The sequence below is a fragment of the Zeugodacus cucurbitae genome, chromosome 4 (genome assembly GCF_028554725.1).
Source record: "Zeugodacus cucurbitae isolate PBARC_wt_2022May chromosome 4, idZeuCucr1.2, whole genome shotgun sequence".
Classification (NCBI taxonomy): Eukaryota; Metazoa; Arthropoda; class Insecta; order Diptera; family Tephritidae; genus Zeugodacus; species Zeugodacus cucurbitae.
Window position 1 is genome coordinate 35,233,668 of NC_071669.1, and position 24,327 is coordinate 35,257,994.

At 32.2% G+C, this 24,327-nt stretch overlaps 1 protein-coding gene across 4 annotated transcripts in view; it reads left to right on the top strand.

Annotated features, from left to right (window-relative positions):
• The first annotated feature begins 4,939 nt into the window (after positions 1–4,939).
• LOC105211519 (E3 ubiquitin-protein ligase CBL) overlaps positions 4,940–24,327 on the top strand; it is a 30,197-nt gene continuing 10,809 nt past the window's right edge. Inside the window, exons 1-7 of one of the 4 annotated variants that reach the window (XM_011182975.3) lie at positions 4,940–5,896; positions 6,691–6,981; positions 7,053–7,169; positions 8,067–8,191; positions 8,247–8,368; positions 8,953–9,084; positions 15,618–22,672. In XM_011182975.3, the coding sequence (XP_011181277.2) occupies positions 5,349–5,896; positions 6,691–6,981; positions 7,053–7,169; positions 8,067–8,191; positions 8,247–8,368; positions 8,953–9,084; positions 15,618–17,036 (2,754 nt within the window). In that variant the 5' untranslated portion in view covers positions 4,940–5,348 and the 3' untranslated portion in view covers positions 17,037–22,672. Of the gene's footprint in view, positions 5,897–6,690; positions 6,982–7,052; positions 7,170–8,066; positions 8,192–8,246; positions 8,369–8,952; positions 12,665–15,440; positions 15,585–15,617; positions 22,673–24,327 lie in introns of those variants that run through there. The other 3 variants (XM_054228376.1, XM_054228377.1, XM_029039780.2) reach the window with 3 other exon arrangements.

Below are 24,327 nucleotides of genomic sequence, written 5' to 3' on the forward strand. Positions count from 1 at the left end.
GACCTCGCCAGTTTTACTTTGATCATATTCGTATCACTTTATTCATTCAGCTATACTCTTGGTGTTTTTTGATTGACTGATTTATTGTCTCATGAGACAATTGAGCACTTCAACGAAACGTATCAAGAGAAACTTACTCATTATTCATACCCTCGCTTTGTGTGCTGTGCGTAAATGTGTTTTAGTGGATATTAGTGTTTGATGAGTTTTGATTTATATGTAATAATACTATTTTTTATGTTACTCAACCAATGACTCAAAAAATGGAAAAATTGTAGTTCTCTGATATACACGGCGTGTATTCTTATAATATATGTATGTACATATACTATATGCAGTCTTTGTATGGGAATTCGTTCGTGCCCTCGCGACAGACACGATTGAGAGTTTTTTATATTTATTTTATAAATGAATATTAAATGGAAAATTTATTTATTTAAATATTTCGTTTGACATAGATTTAATCTCTATAAAAAAGGGTTATTATTATATTTTCATTCAATTGTCAAAGCTTACGACGACATGTATATGACCTATCAGTTGATGCTCTTGTTGAGAATGTATGTTTAGCACTAATGTTTCGAATATTGGTGATACTCATGTACATATGTATTTCCCAATGCCATTCTAATGGACAAACAATAATAATGGCTGCCGTTTATATTTCACCAAAACAGTCTTTACAAGCAATAAGAGAGTTCTTGTATTCAAATTTATTCATTTATTCTAAAGCTGAAAATTGAGATGAAAATTAATAGAAGATTTGATCATTATCCTATGATTTTGAGTGGAGATTTCAACATAAACTTTGCAGATGTCAAAAATCAATCATTAATTGAATTTTTATATGAAGAATTTGATTTAACGATGTCCAATGATCGCAATCTTAGCACAACAAAATACAAAACTACTATTGATGCAGTATTCACAAGATATATAAATATATTTAAATCAAAATTGTTCATTTCATACTTTAGTTACCATAGACCTATTGTTTCAGTTTTAGAATTTGATGAAAATTCTGATAATAATGATGAAAATGCTGATAATGATGATGTAGGAGTTGTTGAAATTATGGATGAGAATTGATAAATTTTGTATTTACTATTTACTAATATTTAATCATTTAAATAAAACCACTTCCTTCGAATATAGTTTCTATATTATTATACTTCATGTCCATTCAAAAAGTGCCCACATTGCTTTGATAAACTTGATTTTTTATGTACAGTTTCTCATGTCGCGAGCGCACCTAAAAATGCTCACCCGAAAAAGTGCAAAACGCGCCATAAGTTCAAGTTTTCACTTCTGCCTGCACTCCCGGAGTGCAACCCCACTCGGTTTGTTTGGAAACGATGCGTACAAGAAGTTGAGAAAATTATATGAAAGAGAATGAGAGAAAGACACGAACAGAGTTGTCAAACAAGAATTGCTCGTGTGAACGCATGGGCGACAGCAAAAGAGAATCTCCCGAGAATTAGCAACAGGAGTTGCCTGTGGGAAAGTGGTCTAAAAAGATGAAAAATAATGTAAACAAACCAAAAGTTTTCTACTGTATATACTGAGATTTGAAACTCTCGCAATTTATTTATTTCATTTTATTGGTATAACACATATTTTGATCCATATATTCGGCATAAATACCACTAGAATAACGAAAATCATTATATATAAATAGTATATGGAGACTGGGCAAATTCCCGAACTGATTTAACTTATTTTCACCACATTGCTGATTAATTGTATACGCAAACAAAATTTTGCTGAAATATATCACATTTTAACTGAGAGCTAGGGGAAGTTATCTCCCTATTTTTACCAATTTTGACACAGAATCACATTATTAAAAGAAAGCAAGTAAGGAAGGACTATATTCGGGTGTAACCGAATATTTATACTCTCCACTTCATTTATGTAATTCTGTTATGACTAAACACAATTGGGATCAAAAATTAGTTAGAGTCCACCAGAATAGCGAAAATCATTATTCATAGTATATGGAAGCAGGTGTAATTCCTAGACCATTTTCACTACTTTTCATAACCAAGCTACACTGTATCCAAGATTATACGTTAACTTAATTTTGCTAAGATATCTCACATATTAAACGATATATACGGTATAAAGTCCACCGGAACTTTGAAAATCCATATATGAGCTATATGAGTTTGGAGGAAGTATTGACCATATTTTGTCCATCTTCGGCACAGAGACCTTAGGAAAACAACCACTGTGAAATTCTTTTGAATATCTGAGAGATTTACCTATATTTTCGGTAAAAGTTGGTGACAAGCACTTAGGTCCTCATTTTTGGTATTCGGGGGTTTTCAAAATTTAATGTCCGATTTTAGGGAAAATAGCCGTGGTTGTGAACCGATTTCGATCATTTTCAAACTGTAGTATAAAGATGCCAAAATACTGACACGAACCCAATTTCGTTGAAATTCGTCGAGTAGTTCCTGAAATACATATGTTTTTTGGTCCATAAGTGTGCAGCGCCATCCCGTTTAAAATTGTGTATAGAAATTTGAGAGCAGCTCTTCTGTGCCATCTTTATCATGAAATTTAAGGTTTCTGTGTTTTTCCTTATTGAAAGCTTTTTAGTAGTTTTCAACATAACCTTTCTATGGAAGGTATAGGTTGGTTATTATCCGATTTCCTCCATTTTTAAACTGCATAAATGCCAAGAAACACGTGTACTAAGTTACATCAAGATACCTCAATTTTTACTCAAGTTACAGCTTGCACTGACGGACGGACAGACAGGCATCCGGATTTGAACTCCACCCTGATCTCTTTGGTATAAATAACTCTATATCTAACTCGTTTAGTTTTAGGTGTTACATACAACCATTATGTGAACAAAACTGTTATACTATTATATTTTCAGGCTGAGATCTTCATGCTAAAACCTAGGGCTTTGCCCACTTTCCCAAAAAAAAATAAAATCGTTTGTGTATGCACCTCACCAATATCATCCTATGTACAAAGTCTTACTTTTATAATTACGGCAATGATCGGGTTTCGCCCATTTGCTACACCAACCCTCTTATGGTGCCGGAGAACATATCGACCAAGTTTTATCAAGATATCTTAATCCTTACTCAAGTTATCGTAAACATAGACGGACGGACTGACTGACAGACATCCGGATTTAAACTCGATTTAGCACTTGCAAGCTAATATTCGGGACTTTGTTAACGATATAAATTCAATTAGGCAGGGAAATTGTACCCATTTAATGATTTTTATAAGATGCCGTCATGGTGGACAGAAGCCCGAGTTTTCGTTGAAACATAAAAGCAACAAAAATCTTATTTCCAATGCTTTTTGTTTCTCTGATCAAAATACATTAAGTTAAAGTAGAAACTACAGTGGAACTTCTCTAATTGGAATGACTATAATCCACAAAACAACTTCGAGTTAGAGAAATTTTAAGTTATAGTATTTTCATTAAAACATACAATTTTTCAAAAATCTGTAAAGTATAGATTTATACACAGTTTTACTTATTTACTTCGCATAAAGTTTTATGTTTAATTTAAGTTTGACGTCTGTATCCCATGCCTTTGTTAAATGATTTTTGCAATCCATAAGTGTAATATCATATTTTTTGTTCGTCTCCATAAGATATAGAGGGACTCTTTTAAAATTCTACCTCGATAGAAAATTTTAAAATTTTGTATTATGGAAGGATATTTGTATGAAATTTGACTTATGTATATTGAAATCTGATTTATAAAAGCTATTGCCAATTCAGATGTTCGAGTTATGGAGTTCCACTGTAATTTTCAGCACAGAGAGTTGTTTACAATTATTGTGAAAGTGTGACAGATTTATTATCTTGTTTCTTCGATTATTTCATTTAAGATGTAATATGTCTTAACCAGTGAAAGCTATAATACTAGTTATATATAACATATGTACCTATTAACGCTCAGAAGACGTATACTTGGGAGTTGATCCTTTATTCGCGCTTCTGCTTCTCTAAAGCAGAAACTCCATAGCTCGCGAATGAGAATGCGAACGTTTGACAGTTGAGTTGATGTTCTTATGAGATGAGCTACATAGCTTTCGCATGTTTTCGCAACCAACGCTCCGAAATTCGAACTCGGATTCGAAGAAGAACAGAAGTTGAAAATTTTCAACTTTCATGCGCTAACACAGCAACCTTCACATTCTTAAGAATAGCAACCAACATTATGTCACTTACAATCTTGTATGTTTTAAATATTTAAGCTCGTTTTCTTCGATACAATATAAGTATTCTGGGATATATAATATTTATTAATTTAATAATAATAAATTTATCAAATATTTAAATTAATTTTTAAATATTAGGGGTGATGAAGTTTTAATAAACAAGGTAGACAGTTTACATTTTCCTTCCGTTGCTTAATTCGAGGTTTTCTATGTACACTGATTATAAAAATCAATACAAATTTAAAATCGCCGTCTATATTATTTAGGTCCATTTCAAACTCGCAAATAAAAAGTGTGTATGTGTATCACCTTGTACACAGCTGTCAACGCATTCAAAAGCGCATTTATAGAGTTGCTCGATATATACGCAGTAAAGCGCATTTTTTTCGCTTTCGCATTCGCATTCGCATACGCGAGCTATGTAGTTTGACTCGTATGGACTCCAACATATTTCAAATGGTTATTTGCTTTTATTTATTCGTAGCTTTTATTTAATTCAAATGTAATACATTTGATATCGTGCAGGCTTTTCATTGTACTAACTTTTACAACGCTGGGAATACTTACTCATAAATACGCGTTTATTTATTTTTATAATTATGATAAAATGGCAACGCCATTTGAGAAATGTACAGAAGTGATTAGAAAGGGACTTACATGTATTTTTTATAACTACAACCCTTTTGATTTAATGCAACTCTGAGCAAGTATATTTTTGTCTCAGTCTCTTTGCATGAACTTTTCATGAAATGATATGAATAAGAGTAGCAAAGATAGTTAAAACGGATATGAAGCAGTGGTAATTGTTTTTCATTGCAAAGTCTGGTTCATATTCTTTGCAAAGAGCAAACGACGACGTCTCTAATATTTAAAAAGGAACGTGTAAAATAGAAAATCGGGCATCCATTACCGCCCAACGTTGGGAGGAAGGAGGAAAATTCATAGTGACCTTATTTGTGTAATAGTTAAATAAAACGTAAAGTGAAATTTTTGAGATTAATTACGTAGAAGAAAGCATAACCATAGTGGCAGGGGCAGCGGAAGAAGAAGAAACACCCGTCTGCTGCTATTGCAAGCAGCATAAGCGTCGCTGCTGAGGCAGTTCAACACCCTATCCCCGACCCCGAAAAAAAAGAACTGAAAAGATGGCGACCAGCCGCACCAGTCGTATACAACAAAATAAAAATATTAATTCGTTCTTTTCCAAAATCCAAGGAGCCTTTTCGGAAGCATGTACACAGCAGCGTTTATCGACTGATAAGAAAACATTGGAGAAGACCTGGAAGTTAATGGATAAAGTTGTGAAGTTGTGTCAGCAACCGAAAATGAATCTAAAAAACAGTCCACCATTTATACTGGATATATTGCCAGACACGTATCAGCGATTGCGTCTTATATACTCTAAAAATGAAGATCAAATGCATGTTTTACATGCCAATGAACACTTCAATGTCTTCATTAACAATTTGATGCGCAAATGCAAACAAGCTATTAAATTGTTCAAAGAAGGAAAGGAGAAAATGTTTGACGAAAATTCACATTATAGGAGAAATTTAACCAAACTTAGTTTAGTATTCTCTCATATGCTAAGCGAATTAAAGGCGATTTTCCCTAATGGAGTGTTTGCTGGCGATCAATTTAGAATCACGAAAGCGGACGCTGCAGAATTTTGGAAACTTAACTTTGGCAATAGGTAAAAAATGTTATTGTTTTTTAATTATTAATAAGATAGTGACATTTATGTTACATTTTTGAATGTTGTCTGTCGAAAAACATTTAGAAAGTAAATTTAAACACTTATACATACATAATGTATTTCATGAGAAGCAGCCTAAGTTTACTAAATAGTGAATATTGCTTTACAATTTTTTATTCAACCAAAAATTAATTTGATGGGATGCTATAATAAAATTTTCCCATTAATAAGATTTTCAAAAAACAAAATTGAATACAAATTAAACGAATGCTTTACCGTTCATTTTATAATGTAGGCTCTTCATACCCTCCAAACCATAAAATCAGCTAGATGTTGACCCTTTGAATTAACATTTATGGCATCGATTCTGTCGTTTATTTTTTACAAACTTCAATGGTTTTTTTTTATTCGATATTTTTTTTAATGCCGTGTTAAGAAATCGCTAGCATCTGTTGAGCCTAATTTGCTTCAACCGTGTTGTCAGATGACGGTAGGCTTTCATTTGAGATCATTTCGAATAAGTTTCGATATTGCCTTGTTCGATATATTGATTGTCTTGGGATAATTTTCGGTATTCATTCTGTATGTAGAGGTTTGGGAAAACGATAAATAATGCACTGAACAAACATTCGAAATATTAATCTTTTTGAGAAGCTCATAAATTTCACTTGCGATCCTCCCCAATCCACGTTAATAGGCGAAAGCCTTTGTTAAGTATGAACACTTGATCGGCGGATATTAAGAATATTTACAAACATATATTTATATTTTAATCTGTTGTTTAATTGCAGTACGTTGGTTCCATGGAAAATATTTCGAATGGAATTAAATAAAGTGCATCCAATTTCATCTGGTCTAGAGGCAATGGCGTTAAAAACAACAATAGACTTAACATGTAATGATTATATTTCAAATTTTGAATTTGATGTGTTTACACGTCTGTTCCAACCGTGGGTAACGCTCTTGCGTAACTGGCAAATTCTCGCTGTCACACACCCTGGATATGTTGCCTTTTTAACATATGATGAAGTTAAAGCTCGCTTGCAGCGTTACATTCATAAGGCAGGAAGTTATGTTTTCAGGTATGCGTTGAATTATTAAATAAAATATAATAATTTGTCAAATTATTAAGATATATATTTTTATATCTTAGATTATCATGCACGAGGCTTGGTCAATGGGCTATTGGTTATGTTACCGCTGATGGCGAAATTTTGCAAACTATACCACAAAACAAGTCTCTCTGTCAAGCGTTATTGGACGGTCACAGGTATATCTTTTTAATATTTAATATGTATTTTGTTTAGAAGCTTCATCGGGGTTCTTCATCGATATTCAGTATTATTCCGCTTATTTTCTAATAATAAATAGTTTCAATAATCAAATATCTTATTATTACAATAAGGGTGTTTGTTATATTATGATATCAAGGAGAAAGACTTATATTAAACTTAATTACTACGTATAAAATGCAAACCTGAGCGCTATATAAATTTACGTTTAAACGCCTCAATCGGATCTGATTACACGAGATTGGCGACAATAACGAGATATTAGCTTCGTCATTTCAATATTATTGCCTGAAGAAGCCGGTACTCAAAGTATTAGTCATTCCATTAAAGCTTAGGGCTTTGATTTTTCGTAAAGGCTAAGGCTAAAGCTTTAATATAAATTTAGTTAGCCAATATTTTAAACTAGGTTTTCGGTTCGGTTTCTCCCACAAGCGACTATCACCGCTGTAAAAGCACCGCTTCTAAATTCAAACAATATGTTTAATCATTATAAAGTGGATCTGTTTAACTAATGAAAATATGTCGATTTTTCCTCTTAATTGTTTTATAGAAACAATATAGTCTTGGTTTTTACTGAAGTTAGTCTTTGTGGTGAAAATGAATTAGTAAACAATGGTTAAATTAAATAAGTCGGGGAAACTGTTTTACAAACCTTTATTAAAACCTATTTTAATTAATAACTTGTATTGTATGTATGTAAAGCGCTTACACCATTATAGCCGAAATAACTTATATATGACAGTTTTGCAATGAAAATCAGCTTCTAATTTTAAGTTGGTGTTGTTTGCTATATATATTAAACACTTTGTATATTTCTGAGCACTCGATGATATATCAGTAAATAAGGAAGTATAATTACATAAATGTTTCTATAGGGAGGGTTTTTACTTGTATCCTGATGGTCAAGCTTGCAATCCTGATTTATCGTCAGCTGTACAGAGTCCTACGGAGGATCACATTACAGTTACTCAAGAACAATATGAGCTATACTGTGAAATGGGTATGTGGACCATTAAAAAAATAGAAATAATAATAATTAATTTAATATATTAAAGGTAGCACATTTCAACTGTGTAAAATTTGCGCTGAAAACGATAAGGATATACGCATCGAGCCATGTGGACATCTGTTGTGTACACCCTGCCTCACGTCTTGGCAAGTCGATTCAGAAGGACAGGTAAGCAACGTTCAATAAAAATGTTACATTTGGAAAAGTAGATTGCCAAAAATTACCAAATGACCTGTGATATTCTCGAGCTTTCTGTTTAAAATTCAATTAGTAATATGTTTTAATTGTTCCCTTTTGGCCTTTGATTTTTCTCTACCTTATTGTCATAAAGAATTGATGAATCCGCTTCGACAAATTGAATTTTATATTCCTCAAAATAATTATACTTGTTTAATCTTTTTGCTCAAACATAAATTCTCAAAAAATATAATTAAAAGACAAGAATCCTTATTTGATGTATCAGCAGAACTTAACTACAGCGACATAAAAATCATGTTAAAAAGCAATTCAGTAGTTCCTTATTTGGACATATTTTGTTTTTATACATAAACTTTAATTTATTATAATTTATTTTAGCTTCATTGAAATATTTGGATTATAAATATGAGAAAGAAATGTGGTTGGTACTTCAGATGACATTTTAATCTAAATTATATCTTTAAATCTGTGTAGTTAAGAAGTTTCCAGTGGAAATTAGAAGTTCCCGATCGAATAAATTCAAAACTAAATAATTTTTTTTTATAAAATTACAGGGTTGTCCATTTTGCCGAGCCGAAATCAAGGGTACTGAACAAATTGTGGTGGACGCTTTTGATCCGCGTAAGCAGCATAATCGGAATTCGACAAATGGCCGCCACCAGAACACCGACGACGACGATACAGAGGTATAAATAATAAGTAGCATATTTTAGACTTTTTAGAAGCGCTGCGCTTTGCAAATAACCCAATAAAATCATAAAAAAGCCAAGCATAATATTAAACAATCAATCAATACCCTAATTTGATGCCACTGCCCAACACTTGTACGCTGTAAGCGAGTTACGCTTTGGCGATTTCTTCCACATACTAATTGCGGCTTTCCATGTCATTCGCACGGCAGTATTTCGCAGTAATGGCACATTCATGACAGTATATTGTTTAAGAAGTTATATTTTCTATTTATGGTTTTTTGTTTTGTGTTACGTTGGTTACGTAGCTATTGTTGTTAATACGTTTTGAATGTGATCAAAAACCTACAATATATTCGCAATAATGAAAATTAGATAGTATATTGAATTGCATTTGTTTGTTAAACATACGTAAAATCTCTTCAAATACAAATACAGTTGATTGGTTGTTTACTATTTTTGTTAATAGTTACCCTGTGTGAGAGAATAATTTTGACGCAGACGTTTTTTCTGTAAATAGTTACTATTAATATATTTATTATGCAAATATGAAATACAAATGCGCCTATCGCTTATACAAATTCGCATATTATATTTATTATTGTTTCGATAGTTCATATTTAATCATGTTTACGTGTTAATTTAATTTTTACCTACATATAAACACATTTTATACCTATATATAGCTAGTTCATTCATACATACGTACATATATATGTGTGAAAATACATACGAAAATAATCCAGTTGGATTCTATAAAAAGTTGCTACCAACAACAAAATGGAATATTTAAAACAACAGTTGTGGTTTAAAGAACTAATCTTGATAAGTACTTAGCTTACAGTTTTATATTTTTCTAAGCCTCGATAAAAAAATGTATGTTAAATATGAATAAAATTCAAAAGGACTTCTGCGATGATTTCCAGCACATATGTATGTATATACATACATATATGTATAGGTGTGCTATGGTCAATACATTTATAGATGCGATCTCCCCTTGAAAACTACTGGTATTTAGATACTTTACAACTTAGTTTTGAGTATATCTAAACGAATTTCACACTCAATTTCGATGATCAAATAAAAGCGATATATAGTTTTGTAATTACATCTCTTCAACACCTACGAAATATATCTTGAATCGCCCATTTTGAATATTTGTTACCCAAATTAATTATTTATATTTCGTAAATGTGTCTCACTGTTATTAAAACCACAGCTGCTTTTTCACTATATCTTCTTCTTAACTGGCTATAAAACTATTCACTATATAAACAATATTATTTAACATTATATTAAAAAAGCTTATATTTTGTATTTAGTTTTATGTATGTAGTTGTATTTTTTATGAGAAAAACTCCAAAGATAAATAAGTAGTATTAATGTACGATACCCAATATATTAGAATTGAACAAAGAATTGTATACAAACCTGCATTCATACCATCATTTGGACATATACAGCGTAAATAATGTTTTGTAAATACATTTTATACGCCAAGTTGCATGAAAGGTTGCTTCCTTCCTGCTTATATTTCATTTCTCATCTTTTGCAATGACACATATTTTATTTATTTTAACTTGATGTTTAAAGCCTCTTTACCTATATGTTTTGTATAATATTGTTATTTTACATAATTATTGCATAATATGGAACATTGCTGCCATTGATCAACTATTTTTTATATGAAAATCTATAATTTTTGCACTCATTTTAACTAAAGTTATCCCTTCTTATAGACATTGTTTATGAAATCTACTGTTTCACGTGAAATAGTAGAACCGATATGCATGCACGAGCATATGTTTGTTTGCATATCAAATACCTATGAATTGCCGAATATGCTTTTGGCAGTATTAAACAAATAAACAACCCAGCAAACACAAAATGATTTCTCTAACAAGCTCTTTGCCCAATTTAGCACAATTTATAAATTTTGTGCACTTCAAGTAAGAATCAAATCTTCATTTTTTATATGAGTTTTGCCTTTTAATCTGGCAATGTAGTTATATGTAAAACATCGAACGTTGGAGACTGTGTTTGTTGGGAATGCACAATTCGGTGGATATTTGTTGAGTGCTGTTCTACAAGCATAATAACATTAAAAAAGCTAATAAGACTGGTTAAACATTTTATATAAATTTATTTTTATGATGAATATGAAGATGTCGTAGATAGGTTAGAGTGGATCGCAGTCAACAATATAGTTCAATTCGTTTACGTCGAATAAAACTTATAGATAACTAACAATAATGAAAATGACTACGGGAAGATATTGTGTTTTTAAAAATCGTAAAACAAAAAAAGAAAACTAACTATATCCAAATATGACATATGCGTTTCCACTCTAATTTAACGATATGTGGTAATACTAAGGGTAATTAGAAATATTAATATACGCATTTCTACGAGTATATGTAGATTCACTACGCTCCACGGAGTTTAGGTCGCAGTTTTGGTATTATGGTACCCAAATTTTGAGATTTAAAAATAATACAAATTTATTTTTGTTCTCCCAGTGATTTTATGAAATTTAAATGTGTTTTACACTTTTGGTAAAACAAAATTACAAAATATACTGTTTCTGGAACAAATAATTTTGCACACTACTCTACTATTTTAACTTTGTCCAGCTTTAAGATCTAAAATAACTGATGGTAATAATAAAAAATTGTATAAAGCTGTTTTTGTTGGTGGATAAAATATAAATGTTTAGCATTGTGGTTCTTACTACTGAAAATTATATTGTTATATTATTACCCAGTGTTGCACATAACAATAACTCATGTGTTAGACTAAAAAAGTGTTTTAAATATGTACATACAAAATTTATTGTATCACGTTTCTTTAACAAAAATGTCTTAATTTCCTTATTTAGTCGAAATTGAAATTTGATCATGTCAATCATTAAATGTAAATCCACTTAAATTTTATTTGAATCCTCAGATATTAATTGTTCTGTCTCTATTTATCACTAATTTGTTTGTTTGCTTGAAGTAAGTGGCATTTTTTCAAAAGATTTTACCTGTGGAGCGCAGTGCCAGTAAGGGGTATATACATATGCATATACATAAATATTTCTAAATTGAGTTAATTTGCCTAAACCAAAGGCTAATTAATTACTAAATACTATCATTTGTTATAAAATTACAGTTATGTGGCTTTGAAATTTTTAATCGCAATTATATGTATTCATAACCGATCAAGAAAGAAAAAGTAATTATTAATTACCTAATAAATCTAAAATTTCCTTATATATGACAAATACTTATGTAGAGAAAATTGCAATTATATTTATTTTGTCGTTTCAAATATAATAGCGACAAATTTATAATTTACAACTAATTATAATTATTTTATTTAACTGTATTAAAGAGATAATATTTATTCTTAAGCATTTTGTTCTAGAAAAACGTACACAAAAATAATGTGAATAAATCTAAATGTCGATGAAAGTGTTTTTCCACCTTTTGTTTTTATAGTAATATTTTTTTCGCTTGCTTCTCTGCATGAATGTATTGGTTTAGATATTCTAGAGATTTTGTACATAACTGTCAGTATACCACGTGTTTTACTTAGATTATTAAATGTTATTGTTTACACTTTTATTAGATTTATTGTTTATATTTATCGATAAAATAAAGTTAGAAAGTCAGAGTGTACATTATTATTTGAAATATAATCAAGTGAGGTGATTACAATTATTTATTGTTCTCGGCAATGAGAAATGAAATGTAAAATTCTTCAAAATTCTAAACGATTCTCCACATCTTACTTTTCTATTTATGATATTGTTCTTCAAAATTTATGTATGAATTGCCAGAGTTTTCATATACATATGTAAATGCTGGTACAGCTCAATACTTCAATATATGAATATCAAAAATTATGATGACGCTTATACTACGTTCGGACCGACATTGAAAACATGTTTTCATAGAAAAAATGGGTTTTCGTTCGAAAACTTGTGTTTTGTTCTATGCAAAATCTGTCAAACGAAATCACAGTTTTCGCTGAAAACTTCTTGAAAACTTACATTCCACTCATTATAATCGATGTCTGCTCTAGTTTAGTCGATATTATTGGAAGACATATTTTGCCAGCTCTAAATTGTCATTTGACATTTGATTGTAAACAAATTCCACTACTTTGTCAAAATAATGGAGAAACAGAAAGAAAAACAAGTAAGGAAGGGCTAAGTTCGGGTGTAACCGAACATTTTATACTCTCGCAATTTATTTATTTAACTTTATTTATATTATGTATATAATACACAATTTGACCCACATATTCGTCATATATATTGTATAAAGTCCATTGAAAGTTGGAAACCATAATATTAGGTTAGAAGCACCGAGGTCCTCGTGTTCGATATATGGGGCCTTTAAAACCTATGGTCCGATTTCGGCGATTTTTAGAATGGGCCTGCCACACTATAAACATAGTATTTGTGCAAAGTTTTGCGATTCAGATCGTCTTCAAAGTTCTGGTATATAGGAAGTAGGCGTGGTTGTGAAGTGGCCTATTTTAACATATCATTGGGATGTAAGTAAACTATTACAAACCAAGTTTCATTGAAATCGGTCGAGTAGTTCCTGAGATATGGTTTTTGACCCATAAGTGGGCGACGCCACGCCCATTTTCCATTTTGTAAAAAAATCTGAGTGCAGTGTTAGTGTTTCTGATGTTTTTCGTTAGTGAGTTAACCCACTTTTAGTAATTTTCAACCTAACCTTTGTATGGAAGGTGGGCGTGGTTATTATCCGATTTCTTTCATTTTTAAACTGTATTAAGAAGTGGCTAAAAGAAACGACTCCAGAAAGTTTGCTTGATATAGCTTTAGTAGTTTGCGAGATATGTACAAAAAAATAATAGGGGGCGGGGCCACGCCCACTTCCCCGAAAAAATTACATCCCCATATGCCCCTTCATAGTGCGATCCTTCATACCAAATTTTACTTCCATAGCTTTATTTATAGCTTAGTTATGGCACTTTGTGTTTTCGGTTTTCGTCATTTTGTGGGCGTGGCAGTGGTCCGATTACGCCACCCTGATCATTTTGATATATATAACACTATATCTAACTCGTTTAGTTTTTGGACTTACAACCAACCGTTATGTGGACAAATCTATAATGCTCTCGTAGCAACTTTGTTGCGAGAGTATAATAAGAAAGGAAGGGCTAAGTTCTTAATTAAAATTAAATTAAATTAATTAAAGAGCAAAAAAAATGTCACCCTATTATGCTGGCCATTTCTGACTGACAATTTGATAACTAGAGTAAAGGGCAGAATAAATTCAAACATTTTTTGCGAAAAAAGCGCTTTATAATTACATGCAACTCGACTCATGTATCGGGCACAAAGTCCACTAGAAAACAAAAATCATTATATGAAAGATGGTGTAATTCCTGAAGTTTCATTAATATATCAGAAGTTTTACTCAAGTAAACGCTTGTACGGACAGACGGATTTGTCAATGAAAACGCATCGAAACCACAAAATGTCGGTCAGAACGACTTTGGTTCCACAATCCACAAATTGTGTTTTCAAGAGGTCCGAACGTAGTATTGCTAAATTGCCTCCAAGCATTTCTTACACTTATACTCGAGACACACATGTGGTAAAAATACCATGATACAAATATTGTGGTATTGTGTTTACTGAAATACCAACTTTGTTTCACAGACATCAGATATTCCAAAAAATGTAAACAATAAATATTTACATATGGGTAATGGAAAAGGCAATTTTTAACATTACAAAAAAATGGGAAAATTATGTATTTTCTGCAGAAAAAACACAAGTAGTTGAAATGTATCTTAAAAACCCGTCACATACGGCCATCAAAATACGGCAATAAATGATCCTGGCGTTTTGAAAAAAACTTGAAAAGTCATTTTTACAAAATATTTTAAAAAGCTTTTGTATATAAGCTCTCACCTAGGTTTCAAACCTATTTTTAGCTGTGTTCCGTGAAATACCACAAAAAATGGTGATATTGTTACCAGCAAAATACATTGCTCACATGGTAAAGTGCTGGTATTTGGTGACACACATCTGGCATTCGTAAGAGCAATAGTATTGTTACTACATGTGTGTCTCGCCTATTAGGAATACATTCCGGATTTTACTAATCTATCGTATCGGCCAGAAATGTTAATGTAATGTACCTCATTGTGTTTTTGTGGCATGTTGCTTAGTTCTTCGGTTTATTTACTCTTACATTTTTATAATACGACTTCGTTAATATTTTGAATTTCTGTCGCCTGTTCGTGCCTTGCTAATTCTATTCTTGTTTAATCGTTGATTACTTATGTTATATTTGTTAAATTTCAACCATATTCCCCAGCATGCGACGCAACGCCTCCCTTTAAACTCCAATGTCAAAATCATTAGAAAACGCGGTTTCGCAAAAAACACAACCTAAATATTGAATATATTGAATGCATCACCCAATTTTTTCTTTCCCTAATTTGATTACCTGTCTTCGTTGGTGTCTGTCCACTTCTTTCGTATTACACCATAGGATGGCGCTGATTTCAACATAGCAACGTCTTCGCTTCATGCATTAAGCAACAATATGACCACGGCCACACCATCTACGGACAAGCACAGTCCGCATACGTCTCCACGTTTCGCTCGCCGCAGCACAACTCCTAGTTTACTTGCAGTGCAGAACGACTTATATGCGGGACACCTATCGAACTTAACATTGGTAAACTCAGGCGGCAGCAATTACATCGTGGCTGCCAACGCATCGGCCATAGCTAGTGCAGTACTTTCACCACAACCAACACCCACTGCACCACCAATACATGCCCCCAATAACGGGGGTAGTAGTACAAACGTCGCGAGTGCAGCTCAAAAATCAACCCATCGGATGAGCGCACCTCTTATGGGAGCTAGTTCAATCTCGAACGGCGCTAATCCCAATAGTAATTATGTGACGCGAATGGCGACCAGCAAATCCGAACATAACGACAATTCTTCGTATGCAATACTACAAGGCCTACAAGATCCTTTGCAGGCAAACACAGCTGGACAACGTCACGTTGCTCCGCCTTTGCCGCCGCGAAAATCATCGCCTGGGGTTGAAAATAGCGCCACGACTATTATAAGTGCGAGTGCTACTGCGACAACGGTTATAGCTAAATCATGTGATGCAGTAGCTGTCAAACATAAGGGGCAGACCACAATGGGAGCAGTAACTGCCTCAGACAGCTTAGCGACGAACACAGAAGGTGCTGCTGCGCCACCACAAACAACTGCTCCACCGATACCTCCTCATGGCAACTTGATATTGGTCGACAGCTTAGTCGAAGATTTGCGAACACATCAGATCAGTGCGTCCACCTCGACGACTTCAACACACGCACTGACATCGCAATCAGCAGCGGGTTCTGCACCTGCTTCTACGCCTACACGCTCAATACTCGACGATGACATAGTCGGACCGGCGGAGACTATTATGGGTGTAATTGACACCCGACCATTGGAAGCAAGATTGGCAGCCTCTTCTCGTATTTTGGAACCAACAACCGTAAAGCTGCCACCAGTAACTGCTGTTAATCCCTTGGTAAGCACTCCGCATTACACACAAATATGCAATGCGACATCATCAACGCAACCGGCACCAATGATATCGGTCGCAACGGCGGGAGGGCCCGTTGTAACCCCGGCAACTGTGGCATCACAGCGAAATCAACAGCAAAACGCACAATCACTACAACAACTGCATCAGCAGCCTCTGCTCTACGAGAATGTGGCGATCAATCAAAAAGACTGCAATGTACCATACGAAAATATCAATTTAGAATACATTGCTCGGCTTGTGAAGGAGGGTTATACCAAAGAAAATGCCATTACTGCGCTTGGCATTTCCCGCAACAATATCGAGATGGCATGCGACATTTTGCGCGAGTTCGTGTCGAAGAGCACTGTTTGAGATGAGTGGCGGGCAAGTATGATACCTGAGATATTATCAAATCTAGTAAGCATTGAATGCAATATTACACACGTAGTTACATATATCAGGTTAGTCTAATATAAAAACTCATTTTGCCCTTTCGAGCAGCATTTTGACAAGTTAAGTTCGACATTAGCAAATAAGCAAAAGAAAAAACTCAATTCCAACTTCTAAAAAGTCTTACATCAATTAATAATGCATACATTTATTTTATTTAACTCCATCGAATTAAGTAGATTGTTTGAAATAGTTTATATGTGTATAAGAAATAAATGAAATTCTCCCTGAGAAGGATATATTTTAAATACAAAAACATTTCATTTTTCATTTAAGGCTTATTGATTTAACATCAGGAGTAGTAATATGTATAGTTTATGCGGTATATCCAAGGTAAATATACATATGAGTAGATATGTATGTTCTGCAGCTTATATTCATGAATACAAAAGCATTAATTAGCACGTAGTGGCAGAACGAACAAAAATAAATTCTTATTACCCGAAATAAAAAAAGATCGAAAGATGGAGAAAGCTTCAGTTTATATTCAATTGAATTGAAGTTAATGAAAAAAAACTAAACAATCCATTGCGATTTTAGTATTAAGACTTTTATTAATATAGCATACATGCATACATATATGAACTCGAACCAGTATACACATATATATATATACATATATCTATCTATTGCAATAATAATTACAGGAACAACTCAACTATTACAATATGTACTTTATAAACTACTTATATATACATACATCAAGTATTAAATAAGAAAACAAATTTTTCATAGTTACTTCAATATCAACAACGAATACAGAACAAAATTGTAATATCTCCCAACGGTTATGTTGACGCTTAGGGTTTCTTTAATTAACTGCACAACCAAGGATAATCTTTTTAAATATAGTGGAACTTCCATAACTCGAAGATCTCCATAGCTTAAACTTTGGTGTTGGCAATAGCGTTTAGAAATCAGATTTCATACAAATTTACTTCCATAACTCAAGCTTCCTTAACTTGAACTCTTGAATTGGCAATAGAAGTCAAATTCCACACAAAATTTCCTTCCATAATACAAAATTTAAAATTTTACTATCCAGGTAGATTTTAAAAGAGTCCTTCTATATCGTATGGAGGCGAACAAAAAATATAATATTACATTTATGGAACAAAATTACAAAATAAATGTTTTAACGTATGAACATAAAATTTTTTGCGAAGTAAATAAATAAAACTGGGTATAAAGCTATATTTTCTAGCTTTTTGAAAAATTGTATGTTTTAATGAAAATTCTATAACTCGAAGTCTCTCTAACTCGAAGTTTTTCTGTGGATTATGGTGATTTGAGTTAGAGAAGTTCCACTGTATATACATATATTCGAATTCATTGAAGATACGGAAAGCATTATGCATTATTTTAAGAGAGAAAGAACATTTTCGGGTCGGCTTTAGTATACTATCCCAGGCTTTCGGTAATAATAATGGGTATCGTTGGAAAGAGGAGGTTCTCCAGATTAAGAATATATATACATATAGCTGAAGCTGACTTATAGTTATCGAGATATTCGCACTTAAAGTTGAAAAAATGCTACTTTTATCTTGTATTTTCACAATATATACTGAATATTTTATTAATATTCTGCACTTATTTTACACTTACACTTCACCACATTGTTTCTGCATATTTATTTTATAAAAATTATGACGAAAATGGCTGTAAATAAATATTTAACATTTTACACAAATCTTCGTTTAAAAAATAGCAAAAAGGGTTGCAGTGTTGCCACATCAAATATTTCGCAAAAATCAAAAGAATAAAAATAAACAGAAAAAAGAAGGATTATACCCCAAACCAAACCATAATGGTGTTATGACTAATGCAAAGTCTTTCGGTATTACCTTTTCTTTGATAACACCCTGGGTTATTTTTTTGAAGCGCGGCCGAAGGCCGCCAATGTGGAAAGTATTTCTACACGAAAGAACTTTTCATTTCCCTTACTTATAGTGCATAGAGTGAATATCATAAACTTTCTTATATTATCTTTATATAATCTTTTTATAGGGCATTTGTTTTCTGCATTTTGGGTATTTATTTATTTTGGTTCTTCTCATTCGTTTGCAAAATATCTGATATGGCAACACTTATTACTTGTGAGGCTGCAACCCTTTTTGCTATTTTTTAAACGAAGATTTGTGTAAAATGTTAAATATTTATTTACACCTATTTTCGTGATAAATTTTATCAAATAAATATGCAGAAACAATGTGGTGAAGTGTAAGTGTAAAATAAGTGCATAATATTAATAAAATATTCAGTATATATTGTGAAAATTCAAGATAAAAGTAGCACTTTTTTCAACTTTAAGTGCGAATATCTCGAAAACTATAAGTCAGCTGCAGCTATATGTATATATATTCTTAATCTGGAGAACCTCCTCTTTCCAACGATACCCATTTTATTACCGAAAGCCTGGGATAGTATACTAAAGTTTCCCCACATTTTCTATTTGGGATCCCATTTGATTGTTATTTTGAAGTTAGTAGTGTTTAAACCAACCAAACCAACCAAAAATACTGAAACATAGCTGTGCAACGCAAAATAAATTGATTAAGTTTCGATAATCGGAATATATTAATCGGCTCTATTCCCGTTGTCGTTTCCAAGTCGTTGTCTTTCTTATCGTCGTTTCGTTCCTAAATTCGTATTCTTGAAGTATATCGTAACGACAAAGGAAAGTCATAGATATTTTTATACATATTTTATATAGTATACTTTAGGGACCTATTTTTACAATGAAAACTTCTTTCTTATGTAACGAGATTCATCTTTAAAGCAGTCCTTAATGGATTTTGTGCTATTCTCTATTCACTCTAAACAACGGTATCTGTATTTGTTGTACTTACGTTTATCTGCCCAACAATTTTAGTCTTCCATCTTTTTTTGATTTTTTTTTTTAATTGGAGATATGTTAGCAAGATGGATATATGAGTGCGTCATCCAAATTTACTTCTAAAATAATTTAAATATAATATTTACTTCCAGCGTCTCATGCTCTCGCTTCCAGCTAATTCGACTACTCTATCTGGTGGTTCAGCTAATAATCCAAAGGAGACAGTGGTATCTGTTTATTAACTCTCTAGCTTCGGACTTGTTGTGTACTATTTTTTTTCTTTTTGAATTTTAATACCTTTCATATCTTAAATATAGTCTTAGATATAAAAATTCAATTATGTTAATTCAAACAAACATCTCCGACGCGAGATGGCGGTGCGAATGAATTTAGATGTTTAAAAATATCCCTCCAAAAATTCGAAAAATTTTAAGGTTCGTTGGCATATGTAGGGTATTTTTCCATTTCAAAAATTAAAATTTGAAACTGTTGCCGATTTGGAATTATCATCTTCACTTCAAACAACCGAGTCGTTTCTATCTCGCTCTCAATTATAGCAACGACAACGAACGACTGTTATTAAGTCGTTTGACCACTTTCAGACATGTCAACTCCTGTTGTTAATTCTCGGGCGATTCTCTTTTGCTGTCGCCCATTGCGTTCGAATGAAAACACAAAGCGTGTTGCCCGAACACAGCAGACTCGGCGCGATTCTCCTCTCCTCGTCGTTGTGTTCGGCAACACGCTTTCTGTTCGTAACAGTTTGCTGCTACGTGACAGTGTTGAATTTGCGCACATTTTAAAAATAGTGTATACAATATTATAATTTTTTTCATAACAATTGTACCTAGTATACAATGATTAAATACTAACAACAATTCAATTCTAATAAGTTAAAAATAATAATCAAAAGCTAAATGTTAGAGGAATTCATTTGCTGCTCCAGTTGCCTTGCTAAGTCTGAAGGCCTCTTACGTTTCAGTCGGTTTTCTCGTTGAGCAGTTCCGATGAGTCTGGTTGCCTCTTCATTTACTTGCTGTATAAGCCTCATTTCGTGAGTCTTTGCAAGTTTGGTAATTTCGTTTACTACTAAATTTACACCAAGATCACGATGAAGGTCAGCAGATCTAACATACCAAGAAGCATTAACTATACTTCTTAGTACCTTATTTTGGAAGCACTGAATGCAGGCAATACAGTTTTGACTTGAGCAACTCCATAGTTGAACTCCGTAGGTCCAAATTGGCTTTAGTACTTGATTATATATAAACAGCTTGTTTTCGATTGAAAGCAAACCGACTAGATGGTAAAACTTAGTAAATTTGAAATCAAGCTCACCCCTTTTTTTCTTGACATGCTCTTTCCAACGAAGCTTAGCATCTAGGGTGATTCCTAGGTACTTAGTACTATGATAAGAGAACTGAAAAGAACGAGTGCAGGAATAAATTAAAATGTTACGGGTTGATTAGAGAACCTTTGAAATTAGTGAATGACTTGAGAAACACAGAAAACTAAAGTTCTCACAAAATTACATATTAAACAATATTTTGAAATATAGTCTTCAATTGGGTTCTAGTCTAGTTGTTTTCGAATAAATAAAAAGTAATTCAATGTATTAATCGAGAATTCTGTCTTTCCACTCCAAAAGTTGATTAAATTGTCATTTTCTAAACGTGTTCTTTGGTGTTTACACCAGGTGTCGCTTTGCCTTTATACTTTTGAAATTGCTGTGCGATCGTGACATTCCGTATATTTCAACTTGACGTACAATAAGTGCAAAAAGTGAAAAAAACGTCGATGCAAAATCTGAAATGTTAGACGAAATGGTCGAATTCATTTCGGGAATTGATGGTTACTTAGGTTTGGTGGAGTTTCTACCTACATTTTTAGAGTATAGAGAACGATTAAAAGTTCTCGAGCAAAGTGTGGATGTGCCTACACATCAATGTTAACGAAAGTTGGAATTTCAAAACAGTATTTTTTGATATCATAATTGTACTGAATTTAAGAAATAGTTATTTTGTGATGGAGGCAAAATTAAGTTTAAGTTCACACTATTTGGGAGGTTACTTTGGATATATGTACACAGCTTTTATTTACGGCATACGTATATACATTCAAATATATAATTTGTATAAGCGTTAAGGAAACCATTTCACCTGGAAGGAGTTCCAAACTCTCATATTTGAGGAAGACGATTATTACTTTATTGTACGTACACAAAAGTATAACGCAATCAGAGCTGGACTTTTACGATTACATTTTAATAACTTGTAATTGCGAATACTCTAATTGTAATGAAATTTACCAACCAGTCACGAATTGCCTATATGTGAATACTTTAATTACAATCTCGAAAACAATACGGCTGCAGTAAACATAAACCATTAGTTGGAATTTATAATTCTAGTACTTTACAATATAATTATAAGAGGAATGGTAACCTCACTGATTGCAATTAAAGTCATCGCGTTTATAATTGAATTGTAATTTTCCTAGCTCTGATTATAATATTAATATAACAAAAACAAAGTAAAACAAAAATACTAAATAAAATAAAATAGTCAACAACCGTTCATAGTACATAGGAATAAGCAAAATTAGAAAGGTTAATGAAGACGACAGCAAATATGCAATAAACTAATAAAAAAGTATAACGCTGATATGGCAATTAAAAACAATAACATCTATATATATACTTTTTATTAAAGGTAAATTTTTTTCAATTAAACTCCAAATAATTAAAAATAGTATTAATAATAATTCTTGTGTTGAATGAATACTTGGAATACACCTACAGGTTATTTAAATTTAATGCAAAGCAATAAAAACCATGTTAGAAATATCAAAAGAGGAGCATCAACACTCCTTGTAAATCAAAAGGAACAAACATAATTTTGAACATATTCTAAAACATAAATTAACCGCGGCAAATATTTTATAATTAAATACATGCATATATAGTATCTCGAACAAATCAAATCAAAGAGCAAATTAAAGATTAACAAACGCATGTCGTATAAAAAAATATCAATGAACATTACGAATAACTAAGTCGATTACCAACATAATTCGCATGTGTGTTTATAATTTAAAATTGTTGAGTAAATGTAACAATTATTGTAATAGTCTTGATGTTTTTATAAGCACTGACTCTTTTTGAATATTAGAATGGTGGTGATGGATTAACATAAAACAATTAAGATCCAATAACTATCATGCAATATAATATACACACATACATACATACGTATACAAATATAAACATTAAATCATATAAGTACATACATATACATACATGCATACATAAACTATATTTTCCATAGTCATGCCATAAAAAGCTATTTAAGCAGATGCAATTATTCTTATAAATAAAAGTATATTTAATAAAAAACCATAACCTGTTTTAATTAAATATTGAATGCTTGGATGATGTCTCTTCAATCTTATAACCTCAAAGTTCTATTGATGCCAATCTTATGTGCCATCTTGTTCCAAATATCCAAAAAGTAAAGGATGATCATTCCCATTAACTTCCTTATAGGGAGTTATGCGCCGAATGTTTGCTTGATGACAGGAGATACTTCGTCTGGTCCTCATTCACCTCCAGACCCATTCGCTTCGCTTCCTTATCCATGCGAGAAAAAGCAGAACAAACGGGGAGGTTGTTGCTTCCGATGATATTGATATTAACGGCGTATGCCAGCAGCAGGGATAAAGGGATGTCCAACTTATTCCAGTGTGAGAGCGCCTCAAAATTTGCGTTTTTTATAACATTTCGCAATGTTGCCAGATCTGAAAAAAGAGAACTTTTTGGGCATTCTAAATTAAACACCCAATTTGCATTTTCCACACCACCTATGAGGTACGCAAAAGGGCGCGTTACCGAAGTTATTTTTGGGTGCTCGGTTCCCCAGTAGGCCTATATCACCCATAAAAATATTTTATTTACATAAATCAACGAAAAAACAAAAGAATAACAATTAATTCATAAATAAAAAAATAAAATTCACAAAAAAACAATAGCATGCAATAACAATAAATTCATAAATAACAAATTAAATTGACAAAAACAATATCACAGCATGCAATAACAATTTTTATAATAAAATAAATATATACATATATACAAATGCCTACATTTAATACCCTAATTCTCACCTAATCTAAAAATTAAGTCCTGACTTTAGAGCCTCTGTGTATTAAAAAAAAAACATTGTTTACATTTTGGCTATTGTAACCCCTAAAAAAGAAGAAAACTACAAATTAGAAACACATAAAATTTTATTCTTAAAATTGGGGACTGAAAGATCTCTATTTAAAAATTTAGTTATAAAATAAATCCTAATTCTAATAAAAAGAGCAATTACTACATTT